The sequence below is a fragment of the Eublepharis macularius genome, chromosome 6 (assembly GCF_028583425.1).
Source record: "Eublepharis macularius isolate TG4126 chromosome 6, MPM_Emac_v1.0, whole genome shotgun sequence".
NCBI lineage: Eukaryota > Metazoa > Chordata > Lepidosauria > Squamata > Eublepharidae > Eublepharis > Eublepharis macularius.
Window position 1 is genome coordinate 77,769,787 of NC_072795.1, and position 18,663 is coordinate 77,788,449.

At 44.9% G+C, this 18,663-nt stretch overlaps 1 protein-coding gene across 3 annotated transcripts in view; it reads left to right on the forward strand.

The window, feature by feature from the left end:
• The window catches only part of PLEKHS1 (pleckstrin homology domain containing S1), a 64,618-nt gene that overhangs the window by 43,676 nt on the left and 2,279 nt on the right, over positions 1-18,663 (forward strand). For all 3 annotated transcript variants that reach the window (XM_054983986.1, XM_054983987.1, XM_054983988.1), the window contains 2 exons: positions 1,843-1,978; positions 16,260-16,343. In XM_054983986.1, the coding sequence (XP_054839961.1) occupies positions 1,843-1,978; positions 16,260-16,343 (220 nt within the window). The remainder of the gene's footprint in view (positions 1-1,842; positions 1,979-16,259; positions 16,344-18,663) is intronic.

Sequence of the window (18,663 nt, forward strand, 5' to 3'; positions counted from 1 at the left end):
CTAGCAGAGGTTAGTTAATTAGTTAATGAGCTAATACATGAGGCTTCACAACCTACCTGAGGGTCCTGACCCATAGGTTGAAGACCACCAGATTATATAATCCATTGATATTCTACCCAATGATAACTTCATGTGAGTATAAATTACCAGACCTAGAATGCCATAATAAAAATGACACCACTGACTAGTATGGTGTCATACTGGCAAACTTAAAGAGCTTAACAGAACAGCAATAAATTACTGTCATTTCCAGTAAATTCAATATTTAGTACTTTTCAGGATGTAAATGAAGCCAGATGTTTAGACGACTTTAAGTGGGAACATCAAAAAGGACCTAAAAACGATGATGCAAATCTTCTATAGTCAAAATCAACCGTATTTGTAGTGATAGGACATATAATTTACAGATATTCCTTTATATTTAACAGTATTAGGAAACTGGTAGTTTGAGAACTCTCTAAGATCATGTAATCTTAGTTTTAAAACTAGGCTTAATGATTGCTATACAAGATATTTTAGTTGCTCCTCATATTAAAGTTGAATTAAACCATTCCTTGTCCTTGAAGTTTTTACCTGGGAAGTCAAAATATTACAGCAGTAATACAAAAGAAAAATCAAATTCTTGGGGTCGCCAATATTTTAGACCTTCATTCAACTATAAGAATTGTGAGTTACTAGTTCAAATGTGTTTGGATTGATAAAATTTTTACAACCTTTGTTAATAATTTTTGGTAATAAATGTAATAAACCTTTGTTAATAAAACAAGAATGCCCAATCTCAGATTCATAGTTTCGTGGAGGGGCATGAAAATTAAGCATTCATTCTGTTTTATATTTTTTGCTCCTGATAGAAAAGACAAGATTTGGGAAACTATAATGGATTGTATTTGTGTCCTTCAGGATCACAGTACTTCTTTTAGCAGGATTTGAGTTCAGAGCCACCTTTGAGACCAGCAAGATTTTCAGAGTATTTGACTCTTGAACGCTTATAGCCTGAGATCTTGCTGGTCTTTAAGGTGCCACTGTACTCACATCCTGCTGTTCTACTGCAGACCAACGTGGGTACATACCTGAAAGTACTTCTTTCAACAAGGCTCCTATTTCACTCGCTTGCACAGAAACTGCTTCATTTTTAATTTATTGCTGGTACAAATTAATTACCTCTCACATTCATCCCAGCCATCCTGCAAGTTTGAGCGCCAGTCAGATGATGTGTGATTACATCTCTAGACAAGAAACCAGTGAGGAGTAATGGTTAGAGTGTTGGACTAGGGTCTGGGAGACCCAGGTTCAAATCCCTGCTGTGCCATGGAAGCTTGATGAGTGACCTTGGGCCAGTCACATTCTCTCAATCTAACCTGCCTCACAGTAGGGATGCCAGGTCCACTGGCGGCGAGGGGAGATCCCCACTCCCAGCCTCTACCCCCTGCCACCACTCACCTGGCTGGCAAGGGAGAAAGGCCCAGGAGGCCAATAACTTCCCAGGCCACCATGCAGCAGACAGACTCCTGCTGTTTGCAACAACATAATTTCCTTAAGTGACATCATTATGCCCAGCAGCGGGCATGTTCTCGCACTTCACTGGGGCCCAAATTGGTGCACTTGAGAACATCTGTCCAGTAAATACCAGATTCCCCCCTCCCACTAGAAGGGTGAGACCTAGCAACCATACCTCACAGGGTTGTTGTGAGAGTAAAATGGAGAAGAGGAGAACAATGTAAGCCACTTTGGGTCACTGCTAAGGAGAAAGGTGGAATGTGAATGAATAAAATAAAGTTGATTTCTGAAGCTAAGACTAAATCAATTTATGCTCCTTGTTTTTCATTCTCTAATTGACCACAGTGTCTCCCAATGGAAATCTCCACATCACTTAAACTGTATATTTCATCATGGGGATCATATAACAGCTGTGAATGATCTACATGTGACAAGCATAGAAGAGGTTTATTTGTTCATAAAAAGATCCACAAGAAAAGAGGTAAGGCCCAGCAATTTAATTACCCAGTAGAAGCACAGCATCAATTAATGAATTAGGCTGCAATACTAAAATCACATTACTGAAAGTAAGCTTTATTAAATAAAATGGGATTTACTTCTACTGTAGACCTCCTTAGGATTTCTTCCTTAATCCTCAGAGTAACAAACAATAACAGATCCTCCTTTTCTGTATGTGTGTTTATCTGGCAAGCAGAAACAGCAGGCCTGCCAAACACCATAGGCAAGGCTTTGTAAACAGTCCAGCGTTTATCAAACATATTTAAGCTCCTGCATGTGTGTGTGTTATGTGCTGTCAAATTGCTTCTGACTTTTGGTGACGTGGCTTCCATTACTGAGTCAAACCATCTCATTTTGGGTCCTTCTCTTTTCATACTGCCTTCCATCTTTCCTAGTGTTACTGACTTTTTCAGTGAGTCTTGTCTTCTCATGATGTGACCAAAGTACAATAGCCTTCTGTCGCAAACTCTTTGCTTTCTCTAACTGATGTGGTCCTTCCTCTACTTTGAGGTAAAATCTTCCTCCCAAAGCATATGAAGCTGTCCCCTGGGCTGGGAAGCTTTCAGTAGTGTGTTTGTGTCTGTAACTTAGCCTTTTTTATTGTCCCATTCTCAAGGAACGTATAGGATGTGAAATTACCCAGCCAAATTTAAGTAGGAAAAAACCCAGGAGTTTATGTTTCCCTTAGAAATGAAACTGACACACAAGGCTTATTGAAGTTTAAAAGATAACAAAAGATTTGTTCACAGGTAGGGATGAGCACAAACCTAAATACGAACCAAAAAAAAAACCACGAACAAGCCTGGTTCGGGATTCACGAATCAGGGTTCGTGGAAGTTTGTTTCCATGAACTTCCATGAACTGGACTACTGGTTCGTTTGGTTTGGTTTGTATTAAAAGGGCAGTTTAAATAGCCATTTCCCTGGGGGAAATGGCCATTTAAACTTTTCCAGCCACTTGCAAGTGGCAGGTCCCTTTAAACTATCAGCTGGTAGGTGGCGGGGGGGATCCCCCCCTCGCTGACTGCCAGCTAATAGTTTAAAGGGACCTGCCATTTGCAAGTGGCAGGACCCTTTAAATGGTCCAACCCAGCCCCCCAGCCCCAGCCCCCCACTTACCTTCCATCTGATGCTGCAGTGGTGGAGGCCTCCTCTGCTGCCCTGCAGGCCCACGTGGCAGCCGAGGAGGCAGAACAGGGCCCTCTACACTTTACCCCCAGGAAACTAGGTACTCATTTTACTGACCTCAGAAGGATGGAAGGCTGATTCAACCTTGAGCCAGTTATATGAATCTGGCTTCCGCCAGGATTGAACTGAGGTCATGAGCAGAGCTCAGGTTTTGTATCTAGTCATATTACCACTTGAAGAACATCAGTAATAGATAAGCAATCCCCCCACCCCCGGCCCTGTCACTGTATAACCAACAGGAACATATCAGCAAGCTGATGTACATGGTTGAGTGTTGAGTTCAGCTTTGTGAAGGGGAGGACATCCTTCTGAGCTCTGATGATCAAGACATATAATCTCTAGGGTTGCCAACTCCAGGTTGGGAAATTGTTGGAGACTTTTAGGGTGGAGCCTGAAGAGGGTGGGATTTGGAGAGGTTAGGGATGTCAGAGGGATATAACTCCATATAATCCACCTGGAAAAACAGGGGAACTCCAGGGGAACTGATCTTTGTAGCCTAGAGAGCAGTTATGATTAGAGATGCGCACGAACCAGAATATGAACCAAAAAAACCCACGAACCAGCCCAGTTCATGGTTCATGAACCAGTGGTTTGTGGAAGCTCATTTCCATGCACTTTTACGAACTGGTCTACTGGTTCATTTGGTTCGTTTTAAAGAGCAATGCCCCTTTCCCTGCCACTGCAAAGCAGCAGAGAAAAGGTGCATTTCAACCCGCAGATCCCCAACAAGCAGCTGATCATTTAAACAGCGGGCCTTGGCTGCCCAGCCAGGAGTTCCCAGCTGGCCAGCCAAGCCCCACTCACAGTTTAAATGGCCATTTCCCCGCTGCTGAGAGCAGCCATTTAAACACCCCACTGATCCGGGGGGGGGGAGTTAAATGGCCCTTTCCCTGTCACTGCTAAGAGGCAGGAAAGAGGCATTTAAAACCCACGAACCACAAACCGGTTCATGAACTTACCCCATTTCGTGGGAGTTCATGGTTCTTGGTTCATCAGGAGTGGAAGGGCCATCCTCTGCTGCCCTGTGGGTGCGCAGGATAGTGGAGGAAGCTGAAAATGGCCTTTCTGCCCCTCAAATGGCAGCTGCGGCTAAAGACATGGACTAAAGACATGAAATTTACAGGCTGCCAGTTACTGAGAGAAAATTGGTATAAAATGTTTTTTAGATAGTAGCTGCAGCTGCCATTTGAGGGGTGGGAGGGGTGGGAGGGCCCTTCTCCTCCTCCTCCACTGCCCTGTGGGCTTGCAAGACAGCAGAGGAAGCCAAAAACAGCCTTTCTGCCCCTCAAATGGTAGCCGCAGGTACCATCTAAAAAACATTTTATACCAATTTTCTCTCAGTAACTGGCAGCCTGTAAATTTTGTCTTTAGTCCATAAGTTTTCCCATAAGTCCATCAGTATGGTTCCCCCCAACTTTTGCATCCATTTTATCATACAAGTTTTGATTTGTTCCATTTCTGTATGATGTTGTAGTAACGTTTAGTAAATCTTCCCCAATAGATGCGACAAGTCTCCAGATATTAATAGTTCATATTGTGTTTTTTCTCTCAGCCTGCCACCTTCTTTGAGAGTTTGATCCTTTAATCTTGATACTATTTGGTGATAAGTCAACCAAGGAATGTTTTTGCCATAATCCTGGATTTCTTGCCAATTTTTTTCTGTTTCCTTCTTTATCTATCATTGATTTGTAGCTAGGTTGATGAATTTTGTTCCTAACTGCTGCGTCATAGTAGGTGTTAATTGGTGACATCAATGGGGAAATTGGTGGGCTCATTCTATTTCTGCATTGAAACCGTATTTTAAGCAGACCGTCCCTTACAATATGTGTCCCATCTTGTTTAAGAATAGGATTCCATGATTTCTTTATCCATAAATAATTATGGATACCTTCCTTAGCGTCTGCTGTTTCCAATTTGATATGTCCATTGCTTGGGTTCATAATCCAATCTGTTATCCAAACCAATGCTGCTGATTGATGATACAATTTAATATTCGGTACAGCCAGTCCTTCTGTCATGGACCAACCTGGCCCAGTGGAGCAGAGAGACTCAGAGGACTCCTCTGAGGAAGAGGCAGCTGGTGAACCTGACCCAGATCCACAGCCAGTGGCAGAGGCACTGCAGGAGGAGGCAGGCTCTGAAGGCTCAGATACTGATCCACAGCCAGGTCCCAGCACATCGGTTCCTCAGCTTCCCAGCCCTGGGCTGGCAACAGAAAGCCAGGTGCAGGCCAGCTCTCCCCCTTCATCACCAGAGCCTCGGGAGCGCTGCCAGAGGAGGGCTAGAAGAGCCCTCCAAGCCAGAAGGCGCAGTGCCAGGCTAGCAGCACAGCACCGGCCCAGCATCATTAGTGATGATGAGTGCTCGCAGGAGCAGGACTGAGATAGCTGGCAGGTGCTGAGCACTGTGAGGCTTAAAAGCAGCCGAAGAGGGAGTGGCTGCGTGGAAGCAACGAGTCCGCTCACTACTGACCTTGCTGCCGTGTTTGGAATTGATTCTCTTGTCCCTGACCTTGGCCTGTTCCTGTGGATGTGTTTTTGGAATCCCCCTTTGGACTTGAAGCCGTGAGTGTGCCCAGTTGGAACTGGGTGCTGCCCTGCTCGGACAACTTGGGAGTTTTCCCTCGCATGCTGCCAGTGTGAGTCTGTATCGGGACAGTTTGCTTCCACCTCACACCAATTCACATTCCTCCAGCTGGGGGATGGAGGAGGCTGCCGGCTTCGTTGCTATGGCTACACAAAGCCAGGTGTTACAGGCTCAGATAATGCAGCTCACCCAAGCTTTGGCTGCAATTCAACAGCAACTAACAGCCCGCTCCACGCCCCCACGGGGAAAATGCCCTGTGAGTGTGCCAGAAAAGTTTGCTGGAGACATAGAAGAATTTCCTGCTTTCCTTGCTCAATGTAAATTGTATATAGAACTTCGTGATCATGACTTTCCCAATGAGAGAACGAAGGTGTGCTTCATTTTGAGCCTCTTAAAGGGGCAGGCAGCCAGATGGGCTACTCCACTGCTGATTGCTGACTCACCCCTGTTAAATAACTTTGCTGACTTTGTGACTCACCTGAGCATGATATTTGACAACCCTTTGAAGGCTGAGAAGGCTAACCGGCGTATTAGGAACCTCAAGCAGGGGAAGGGAACAGTGGCCACCTATACAACAGAGTTTCAGCTGATAGCTCTGGACCTGGGCTGGAATGAAGCTGCCCTAATAGACCAGTACCTTGAGGGGTTGTCTGAAGAGGTACTAGATGAGGTGGCCAGGGTGGAGCGGCCTGTGACTCTCCAGGCATTAATCTTACTGTGCCTGAGGATTGATGGACGGTTGGAGAGTCGGAAACAGGCACAGGAAGCGGCCTGGCCACGGCAGAAAACATGCTGGTCACTCCCTGCTCCCGTGGGGGATGGGGCTCCTGGTAGGCAAGAGAGGGAAGGAAGGTCCCCAAGAATGAGGACTACTCATCCTCACTTGTCTGAAGAAGAGAAAATCAGACGCCATGCTCTGAATCTCTGCCTGTACTGTGGAGGTGTGGGGCATTATGCCAGTTGCTGTCCAGAGAAGGAAAACCGTCCTACCACCAGCAACCAACCCCAAGCCTCATCCCAACACAGGTCATCAGAGGGGTGGCATGTTGCCGGAACCGAAGACCTACCCAGCAGTCCTCGACACCTTCTGATGCCAGTAAGGCTGCAGTTGCCAGATGCACGTTGGCTCTTGGTGTACGCAATGATAGATTCTGGTGCATCCCAGTGTTATATGGACGCCCAATTCGCTACCCAGCATCGAATCCCCTTGAAACCTAAAAGGACACCCAGCTTAGTGGAGACCATTGATGGCCGACTACTGCGTTCGGGGCCCATCACACAGGAAACTGAACCGCTGCTCCTACAGTTGCAACGTCACCAGGAACGCCTTTGTTTTGATATAGCTACAATGCCTCATTTTCCCATTGTGTTGGGGATGTCTTGGTTGGAACTCCACAATCCAATCATCAATTGGACTAAACAGGAATTACAGTTTGAAGACCCATGCCCACATAAGCTTCACCCAGCTGCCCTGGGGGCAGCTACCTACCCAGCATTGCCAGGCCTCCCAGAAAAATACACAGATCTCCGGGATGTATTTGAGGAAAAAGGAGCTGATCAGTTACCACCCCATCGACCATATGATTGTGCCATCAATCTGATGCCTGGAGCCCCTTTACCAGCAGGTCGGCTATATCCCCTATCGGAGCCGGAACTTGTGGCCCTCCGGGATTTCCTGACTAAAAATCTACAGAGGGGATTCATTCGTCCTTCTACCTCACCCACTTCTGCTCCTGTCCTGTTTGTAAAAAAGAAAAGCGGGGAGTTGCGGCTATGTAATGATTATCGGGCACTCAACAAGATCACCATCAGGGACCGTTACCCCCTTCCCCTTATTCCAGAGCTGCTAGAGCGTCTGAGGGGAGCCAAGGTGTATACAAAGCTGGATCTCCGTGGTGCCTACAACCTGGTGCGCATACGTCCGGGCGATGAGTGGAAAACCGCTTTTGCCACCAGATACGGCCAGTTTGAGTACCTGGTAATGCCCTTTGGTTTGTGTAATGCGCCCGCTGTCTTCCAGCGTTTAATGAATGATATATTCCGAGATCTCCTTGATAAGTTCCTCATAATTTATTTAGATGACATCCTAATCTATTCTCAGGATGCAGCAAGCCATACTAAGCATGTGCGTGTGGTTCTGCATCGGCTCCGACAACATGGCCTTTATGCCAAACTTGAAAAATGTGCCTTTGACCTCACATCTGTAGAATTTCTGGGACACCAGATTTCCCCTCAAGGGATTGCTATGGACCCCCAGAAAGTCCAAGCCGTGCTATCCTGGCAAGCACCGCGCAATCGTAAAGATGTTCAACGTTTCCTTGGATTTGCAAACTACTACAGACAATTTATTCCTGAGTTTGCCTCCCTAGCAGTACCTCTGACAAGGCTGTTACGCCCCCAAGAGCCGTTTCGCTGGACACCAGAAGCTCAACAGGCCTTTCAAAATTTGAAGACCCACTTTGCCACTGCACCACTCCTGAGGTACCCAGATCCTAGCCTGCCCTTTGTAGTTGAGACAGATGCCTCCAGCACAGCTATTGGAGCAGTGTTATTGCAGCAAGGGATGACTACCAAGACCGTGCAACCATGTGCCTTCTACTCCAGGCAGCTCACACCAGCCGAGCAAAATTACACCATCTGGGAGCGGGAGCTATTGGCTATTAAAGTTGCATTTGAAGTGTGGCGTCATCACCTGGAGGGCGCTCGTCACCCTGTTCAGGTTCGTACAGATCACCGCAATCTGGAGCACCTACAGACAGCGCGGCGGCTGAATCAAAGACAGATTCGATGGTCTCTGTTTTTTTCCAGATTTAATTTCACTGTTTCTTATATTCCAAGCTCGCAAAATAAGCGGGCAGACGCCCTCTCCAGGAAGCCTGAGTACGCTGCCCCACTGACAGGGGAACGACCACTAGCTACTATCTTGCCACCTGATAGCTTTGCAGCGGTGCAACCCATGCCACCTCTCAGAGAGAGGATAAAGACACAGCAACAACGAGATCCCTTTGCAATGAAACAACTTCAGGCACTCCAGGACTCCCTGGGAACAGTACGTACTGACTTTGCTGAGCAGATGGGGCTGCTCACCCACCGTGGCAGGGTCTATGTACCATTAGGACCTTTACGGTCGGAAATTCTACATCTGATGCATGATGCCAAACCAGCTGGACACTTTGGGCGGCACAAGACCCTACACCTATTGACTCGAGAGTTTTGGTGGCCTCGGGTCCAAGTCGATGTCTCTCGATATGTGGCTTCATGTGAGACCTGCCGACGGGCCAAAGACCAGCCTGGAAAACCTCCTGGCCTGCTACAACCATTGCCAACTCCTGCAGGACCTTGGCAAGCTCTGTCTATGGATTTCATCACTGATCTCCCCAGATCTAATGGCCACACAAGCATCCTGGTGGCAGTGGATCTACTCACAAAGATGGCACATTTTATTCCCTGTACAGGCCTTCCCTCTGCTCGTGAAACGGCCCAGCTATATTTGCATAACATTTTCCGACTCCATGGACTGCCTGCTCACCTGATTTCGGATAGAGGAGTCCAGTTCACCTCGCGGTTTTGGCGTGCCCTACACTCCCTCCTAGGGACCCAAGTACACCTCTCCTCAGCATACCACCCACAGTCGGATGGCCAAACCGAACGTACGAATGCCACGCTCGAACAGTACTTACAGTGTTATGTCAACCATCAACAGGATAACTGGGGGGCATTGTTGCCCTTGGCAGAATTTGCTTACAATAACGCAGTACACTCCTCCACCCACCAAACACCGTTCATGGCCAACTATGGCTACGACCCCCGGTTCTTCCCTCCAGTCGCACCCGATTCAATGGTCCCATCGGCTAATGATCTCGTCCAGGAGCTTCAAGCCCTCCATCAAGTCCTCCAGGAACAGTTACAGCAGGCCAAACAAGCATATAAAGCGGCTGCTGACCGAAAACGGCGACCGGGGGAGACCCTGAAGGTTGGGGATCAGGTCTGGCTCTCGACCTGGCATTTAAAGAGCCTGCGACCATCCCGAAAACTGGACGCCAGGTTCATAGGCCCATTCCCCATCATAGACCAAATCAATCCAGTGGCCTACCGGTTACAACTTCCCCGGCACTTCGGATCCACCCTGTCTTTCATCGTTCCCTGCTAGTCCCAGTTTCCCCTCCAGATCCTGCACGCCCCTCTGCAGCCCCGCCACCACCGGTCATGGTACAGGGACATGAGGAATATGAGGTTGCACAGATTCTGGACTCCCGATGGCGACGGGGACGCCTCCAATACCTAGTTGACTGGAAAGGGTATGGACCTGAGGAACAGTCATGGGAACCCGCCTGTAATATCCATGCCCCAGCCCTGCTCCGTCGGTTTCATCAGGCATATCCGCAAAAGCCGGGTCCTCGCTCAGATGGGGAGGGGTCCCATGGGGAGGGGGATGATGTCATGGACCAACCTGGCCCAGTGGAGCAGAGAGACTCAGAGGACTCCTCTGAGGAAGAGGCAGCTGGTGAACCTGACCCAGATCCACAGCCAGTGGCAGAGGCACTGCAGGAGGAGGCAGGCTCTGAAGGCTCAGATACTGATCCACAGCCAGGTCCCAGCACATCGGTTCCTCAGCTTCCCAGCCCTGGGCTGGCAACAGAAAGCCAGGTGCAGGCCAGCTCTCCCCCTTCATCACCAGAGCCTCGGGAGCGCTGCCAGAGGAGGGCTAGAAGAGCCCTCCAAGCCAGAAGGCGCAGTACCAGGCTAGCAGCACAGCACCGGCCCAGCATCATTAGTGATGATGAGTGCTCGCAGGAGCAGGACTGAGATAGCTGGCAGGTGCTGAGCACTGTGAGGCTTAAAAGCAGCCGAAGAGGGAGTGGCTGCGTGGAAGCAACGAGTCCGCTCACTACTGACCTTGCTGCCGTGTTTGGAATTGATTCTCTTGTCCCTGACCTTGGCCTGTTCCTGTGGATGTGTTTTTGGAATCCCCCTTTGGACTTGAAGCCGTGAGTGTGCCCAGTTGGTGCCTGAACCTTGGAACTGGGTGCTGCCCTGCTCAGACAACTTGGGAGTTTTCCCTCGCATGCTGCCAGTGTGAGTCTGTATCGGGACACCTTCCCTATTTTTATCATAAGAAATTGAAATTGTTAAAGATTTTCTATTCCTCGGCTCAATCATCAACCAAAGGGGAGATTGCAACCAAGGAATCAGAAGATGATTGAGACTTGGAAGAGCAGCTATAAGAGAACTAGAAAAGATCCTTAAAGATAAGGAAGTGTCTCTGGGGACCAAGAACAAGATAAGCACTTTTAGTCCAAGTACTACAGTAAGACAACCAGTCCTAAATTTTACTGAGATTCAAGAGATCTGGGAACTTGTAGTTGGCCCAGGAAGTGGGTAGAAAGCAGTCTCCCCTTTGGCCAAAGGAACAGGGTTGTATCTTTGATATAAGTATAACTCCTACCCAGTATCTGGAGAGGTTTTTAACTCAGTGGAGTACCCTGAGGTTTGCAGTAAAAAGGAAGGAGTGCTGTGTGTATATAAATTGGATCACCTGATCTGAAAAGGGGTGACAAAGGAGGAACTGCACTTTAAAGAGATCAAGTCTGATAACACCAAACTCTCTTATCTAAGTCAGCAGCAACCATAGGAAACTCAACCATACCAAGTGTTTCATGCCTCATGTGAGAGAAGTAATCTGCGCAAAACCCACTCATTTACTGGAGCCTTTAAGTACCTGCTTACACTTCTACCTAGCCAACCTACCTGTGAATAGACATGGGCATAAACCAGAAAAAAAAGAACCATGGGGTTCGTGGGGTTTCCACGAACCACAAATTGGCATGGAACTGGCCCAGTTATGAACCAGTTCGTGGTTCATGGGGTTTAAATGCCCCTTTCCAGCAGGGAAAGGGGTCATTTAATCATTTAAAGGGCTCTTTCCTGCTGCAGGGCCCTTTAAATGGCCCAACCCCCACCCACCCCAGCCCCTCACCCCCCCCCAAGCCCCAGCCCCAGACCCCCACTTACCTTCCCTCTGATGCTGGGGTGGTCTTTTCTGTAGTAATGTGGTGTCATCAGCATATCCTACATTGTTAATGTTCCTTCCATCAATTTTTCACTCCAGTTTCTTATTAAGAGTTTAAAGAACAATCTCGATATACTGGAGATGGAAGAAAAACAGAATAAACTAAAATTTCTGAAACAAAAATTTTGAAAATGCAAATAAACCTTGAAGATATTTAGCATATTGCTTAAGGGAAAAAAAACAGAAAAATGGTAACAGGAGTGAAAAAGGGAGATAAAATTACATACTCAGAAAATAAAATACAGAAACAATTTAATAATTATCTCTCTGAATTATATAAGGATAAACTCATAGAAGAAGAAGAAATTAAAGTATATTTGAAAGATGCAATTTACCCAAGAGCACAGAGAAATTTTGAACCAAACAATTACAATTCAGTTAATTCTACAAGCTATTTTAAAAAAAAATGACAAAGCACCAGGCGCAGATGGTATAACATCTATCTATCTATCTATCTATCTATCTATCTATCTATCTATCTATCTATCTATCTATCTATCTATCTATCTATCTATCTATCTATCTATCTATCTATCTATCTATCTATCTATATATATATATATATATATATATATATATATATATATATAAAGACAAGCATCCTGACTGACTCATCAATGCCCAGCCCAAATCCCTGACCTAGAAACATGAAATTTCATGATGTAAACACCCACTAAGAAGGAATTTTAAGACGTTTGCCTCCTAAGGGGATAAAAAGGGGTAAAATATGTTTTTCCAAAGGAATACAGCTTCCCTTTATGGCTGGCAGGCTGTTGCCTGCTTGCACCCCCATCTACTGCCAGCTTGGCCACTCTACCCTGATTGGGCCAGCCTTTCAAGGTAATTTGCATATGTGGGCTGATTGGGGCTCACAACATTCCACACCTCATCCCCCTTCCAGAGGCAGTTGGACCACAGCGGTCATCTGCATATGTGACCTGATTGGTCCTCACCCCCCCATTCTAAAAAGTATGCAGTTGCTAGCTACTGGGAGTCATTGAATGTGACCTGAGGTAAAACATAAATTAAAAAATGTTACATAATCATAAGTATTATAACTAGATTTAAAGTAGTTAAATACCGTAGCGAGCACAGGTATCAAGCTAGTATATTATAAATGCTTTGAGTAATAATTGATGATACCACTACAGACGGTAATGAATGACATACTAAAAAAAAAAAGTAATCCCTCTAACATGGCAAGAGGCTCACATAACATAACAATGATACAGGTGGAGCAACTAAGGAAGTGCATTCTTCAACTCACCCTGATCAAACAGGTTTTGTACCAAAGACATATATGAAAGATAAAATACCCTGTGTTATGAATGTAATTAAAGTGGTGAAAGAGAAGAAAGCAGCACTCATTTTTTTGGATGCAGTGTTTGATAATTTTGACATGGTCCTTTCTTTTGAATATATTGGAATATTTGAATTGTAGATCTAAAATTATGAACGGGATTAAAAGTTCGTAACTTTTAATCCAAAACAACAAAACAATATGCAAAGATTTTAGTAAATAGAATGTTATCTGAAGGAATTCAGATCGGAAAAGGCACCCATCAAGGATGCCCGATATTGCCATTATTATTTATTCTAGCGCTAGAGGCATTGGCTGTGAGAATTAGGCAAGAGCCAAGAATTCAGGGTTTAAAGTGGACAGAGAAGAATTTAAGATAAAGTGTTATGCAGATGATGTAGTAATAATAAATATCAATCCATAGATTTCAATGCAGTATGTTATGGAACATGTAGAAGAATGTGGATGCCTTTCAGGATATAAGAAGAAAACCTTTTAACACAGCAAGAAAAAGAAGTTAAATAACTTGCAGGATGTACAATAACTTCAAATCCAATAAAATATTTAGGAATAAATCTGACTGGCCAAAATGACACACTATTAAGGACCAAAACTTGGACAACCATACAAGAGGATTTTCAGAGGTGGACTAAATTGAAAATGTCATGGTTGCACAGAATCACAGCAGTAAAGATGTATTACGGAAACTGAATTTTTTGTTCCAGATGTTACAATTTATATACAAGAAAAAACTTCAAATGAATGTCGGAGACAAATAAATAAATGTATTTAGAATGGCAAAACAACAAGAATAAGGTTTAAAGTGCTACAAGATGATAAGGGGAGGATTAGCAGTACCATATATTAAACTATATTATCAAGCAGCTGGATTGGTCTGGATTGCACATTGGATTATAGTGCTAAACCAAAGAACAATCAAACTTGAAGTAACAGCTTTGGATGAATGAATGCATTATTATTTATACATTTTAAAAACACCAAAATTAACTCAATTAAAAACAAATACCAGAGAAGGATTATTTAAAATATGGGGGAAATGTCAAAGAAGTATTAGCCCTTCAGTATCTCCATTAATGTCCCCATTGGAGGCATATTATGATAAAAATATAAGAAAGAACAACGGGGGGGGGGGTTGAGCCAGAACACCCAAGAACGGCATTCCAGCAGCTCTTTAAAATACCCACATGACTGTGTCACGTGGGTATTTTTTAAAATGGCCTGGTAGGGCATTTTGGGCCTGGATCAGGTGGGGGAGGGTTCCCCACCCAGCACCAGCCCAATCCTGGCTGTTTCAGCCCTGATCCAGGCTCTTTTGGGCCCTAAATAGGCCAAATTGGACCAAAATGGGCCCAAAATGGCCCGGATCAGCCTGGAACAGGTCCAAAATGGCCCAAACAGCACTGAAATGGCCCAAATCAGAGCCAAAAGAGCCAGGATTGGGCCAGTGCCAGGAGGGGGACCCACCTGTCAACAACCAGAGCCAGGTCATTTCAGCCCCAATCTTGGCTATTTTGGTGCTGTTTCGGCCATTTGGGGCCTGTTTCAGGCTGATCTGGGCCATTTTGGGTCCATTTTGGCCCAATTTGGGCCTGAAATGGCCCATATCGGGCCACTGCCAAGCAGGGTAGTGCTACCCCACAGCAGAATGGCCCATTCTGGGCTGAATTGGACCCCTTCGTGGAGCACAGGAGGACTCCTGGGGCAGCCACACCTGCATGATAACATCACTTCCCAGAAGTGATGTCTATCATGCAGTGAGAGGCACACCACCTCCTCCCGGGAGTTGCCCCAGGTGAGAGTTCCTCCACCTCTTTCCCAAGAAAAAAAGCCCTGAGAAAGAGTAATGACTCAACTTATGGAGAAATAATTAATTCACAAGGAAGAATAAAAACTTGACAAAACCTAACAAATTAAGGCAAAAACATACGCTGGCTGGCTATTATATTCACACTTGACTTTAAGGTTGAGAAATGAAATAAAAGCAAACAAGTGGAACAATCAGAATTTGAAAAATTAATCACGCAGCACAAAGAACATCTTTTCGGAGGCATTTATATAAGATAATTGCAATTTGATACCAAAGAAGAAGTAAAACCACGTATGATGTGGATGCAGAATTTTGGGGAAAAAATTACTATACAATAGTGGAAAACTTTATGTACAAAAACAATACATTTACAGAGTCAAATATTAAATGAAAATTGGTATAAGATGTTTTTGATAGTATATTACACCAAAAGATATTGAAGAAATGATAAAAATTATAAGGCAAAATGTTGGAAATGTAAAGAACATGATAGTATCCTTTGCCGTATGTGGTGAACCTGTAAAATAATTAAAAAATATTGGAAAGCAATACATGACATAACGCAAGATAGTTTGAAAATAAAGTTTGCTCTGGATACAAAGATTATGTTATTGAGACACTGGGAAGACACTGTAGACCATAGAACGTTCTTATTCTGCAGAAGAGAAGGAGAAGAAACAACAGTTATTTTATATATCTTGTATATTTTCAAAGCAGCTATGACTGTTGCTGGCGAGTTGTGGAATGCTCTGACACTTTGTATCTTGGCTGTCATGATTCATGTACTGTATTTATTATTCTTTTAGCCTATGTATTATTACAGTATTCAGGAAGTACATTTATTGTACGAGTAGAACCTTAGCACACTTGCACTTTTCTCTTGCACTGATTAAAATATTTGCAATTCTTATACTGTTGATTGGGATTTATTGAGTACCATGGGGGGTGGGGATGGTATCTGTGTGACCATGAACATATGAATTGGCTTTATACTGAGTCAGACCGTTGATTCATCTAGGTCACTGATGTCTTCAGAAGGCAGTAACTCTCCAGGATCTCGGGCAGAGAATGGTATTTCCAAAAACCTACTAAAAGAAATGCTTCATCTATGTATCACAAATGGAAATTCCAGGGGTTGAACTTGGGACCTTCTTGCAAAACTGCTTCACCAAAGATTTCTCTCATAAGCAGAGTTCTACTCATGATTTTCTGAATTCACCATTAAGAAGATGCTAGCTGCTGAACTATTTTAAAATTCTATAATGATACCTTCTTCTCTTCCCATTTGTAAAGGTTAAACTGACTGTACGTCGGCTCCCAGATTCAGAAACTTTCCACGTTAAAGGATATATATGTAGAGAAAAGGAACAAGGCAAGGTAAGTGCCAAGCCACTGTATTCTTATATGAATGTATAAATATCCATTTTAAGACAGACTGTAAACAGATTTAGATTTTTTGGAGTCAGTTAAACTAATAGGCTGAAATTCAGGTATCGTCACTTAATTGGTTTGTTAATTTTAGATCCTTTCATGACTAGATGCAACTTATTCCAGGACCACTATTAGCATTGTAATAGAATGAACACTTTTGATTCTCTCCAGGATAAAATGGCACGTTACATCTGAGGGTTCAGCTACACATTACAAAGTTCTTGTGTTAGTTGGGGAACAACACAAGGACTTTGCATCACACATGCAATGGGAAGCAGCGGCAGTGCCCTTTAAACTCAGCCCCGAAGCTTTCTGGAGCTTTCCGAAAGCTTTGATTCAGGATGTTTAAAGGGCCCTGCTGCTGCTTGCAAGCAGCGGTGGGGCCCTTTAAACTCAGCCTTGAAGCTTTCCGAAAGCTTCAGAAAGCTTTGATTTGGGATTTCTGAATCAGGGCCAGCATGCTGGCCCCCATTCGGATATCCAGAATCTTTCTGGATCGGGTCTGATTCGAGTAATTTACCCGAATCGGAAACCCGAAGCGAACAGCCCTACAAAACACTATGCATTAGATTGTAAGATTACATACAGGCTTTGTCGTGTGTTTATCCTTTAGGAGGATAGCAGTGAAGAGATCAATTTTAGATTTGGAAAACAACACAGGAAAGAACAGTGAAATCCTACTTCCATATCACCATGGCACCAATTAAAGTTGTAGCCCTTTGCTAACGTGCCTGGGTGTGCGCCGTAATTCTCACTGTGGTGGCTAAGCCTCATTTTGAAAATCTGTGTCTCATCACTGTGCTTAGAAGACTCATAAACAGAAGCAGCGGCTGGAAGTGATCCCTTATTTCTATTTCAGCCTTGAATTGGTTCTCCCTAGCTTTTTTCCAATCCATTTTCAAGGGCAGAGAGAACCCTGACATTTTTGGATACATAGAGAGCACTGGCATTCTGTCAGGAAAGGACAGCTGTTTTCATGAAACACTCTGAACTTTTTAACCTGCTATTCTGCCCTGACAAGGAACTGTTTACAATACTTCAGTCATTCTCAACCACCATTAAACTTCTCTGTAAGTCAGCTCACATGCTGTTCTCAGGAACTGTACAAGTGCATTCAACAAGAGGCAACATCAGTAGCCATCAGCAGAGGAAATCCTATACCAGAATGCTATAGAATGGCCATCTAGTCTCAGCCTTCTCCTTTGGGAGAATCAATCATTATGGTTGCCAACCTTCAGATGGGGCCTGGAAGTCTCCAGGAATCATAACTAGACATGGGCACAAACCACGAAAAAAATGAACCGTGTGGTTTGTGGCATTTTCATGAACCAAGAACCATGAACTCCCATGAAATGGGGCAAGTTCATGAACCGGTTTGTGCTTTGTGGGTTTTAAATGCCTCTTTCCTGCCTCTTAGCAGTGACAGGGAAAGGGCCATTTAACTCCCCCCCCCCCGGATCAGTGGGGTGTTTAAATGGCTGCTCTCAGCAGCGGGGAAAAGGCCATTTAAACTGTGAGTGGGGCTTGGCTGGCCAGCTGGGAACTCCTGGCTGGGCAGCCAAGGCCCGCTGTTTAAATGATCAGCTGCTTGTCGGGGATCTCCCCGACAAGCAGCTGATCTGCGGGTTGAAATGCACCTTTTCTCTGCTGCTTTGCAGTGGCAGGGAAAGGGGCATTGCTCTTTAAAACGAACCAAATGAACCAGTAGACCAGTTCGTAGAAGTGCATGGAAATGAGCTTCCACAAACCACTGGTTCATGAACCATGAACTGGGCTGGTTCGTGGGTTTTTTTGGTTCATATTCTGGTTCGTGCGCATCTCTAATCATAACTGCTCTCTAGGCTACAAAGATCAGTTCCCCTGGAGTTCCCCTGTTTTTCCAGGTGGATTATATGGAGTTATATCCCTCTGACATCCCTACCCTCTCCAAATCCCACCCTCCTCAGGCTCCACCCTAAAAGTCTCCAACAATTTCCCAACCTGGAGTTGGCAACCCTAGAGATTATATGTCTTGATCATCAGAGCTCAGAAGGATGTCTTCCCCTTCACAAAGCTGAACTCAACACTCTGCCTGACTGCACCAGGGCCCACAACCATGTACATCAGCTTGCTGATATGTTCCTGTTGGTTATACAGTGACAGGGCCGGGGGCGGGGGGATTGCTTATCTATTGCTGATGTTCTTCAAGTGGTAATATGACTAGATACAAAACCTGAGCTCTGCTCATGACCTCAGTACCTAGTTTCCTGGGGGTAAAGTGTAGATG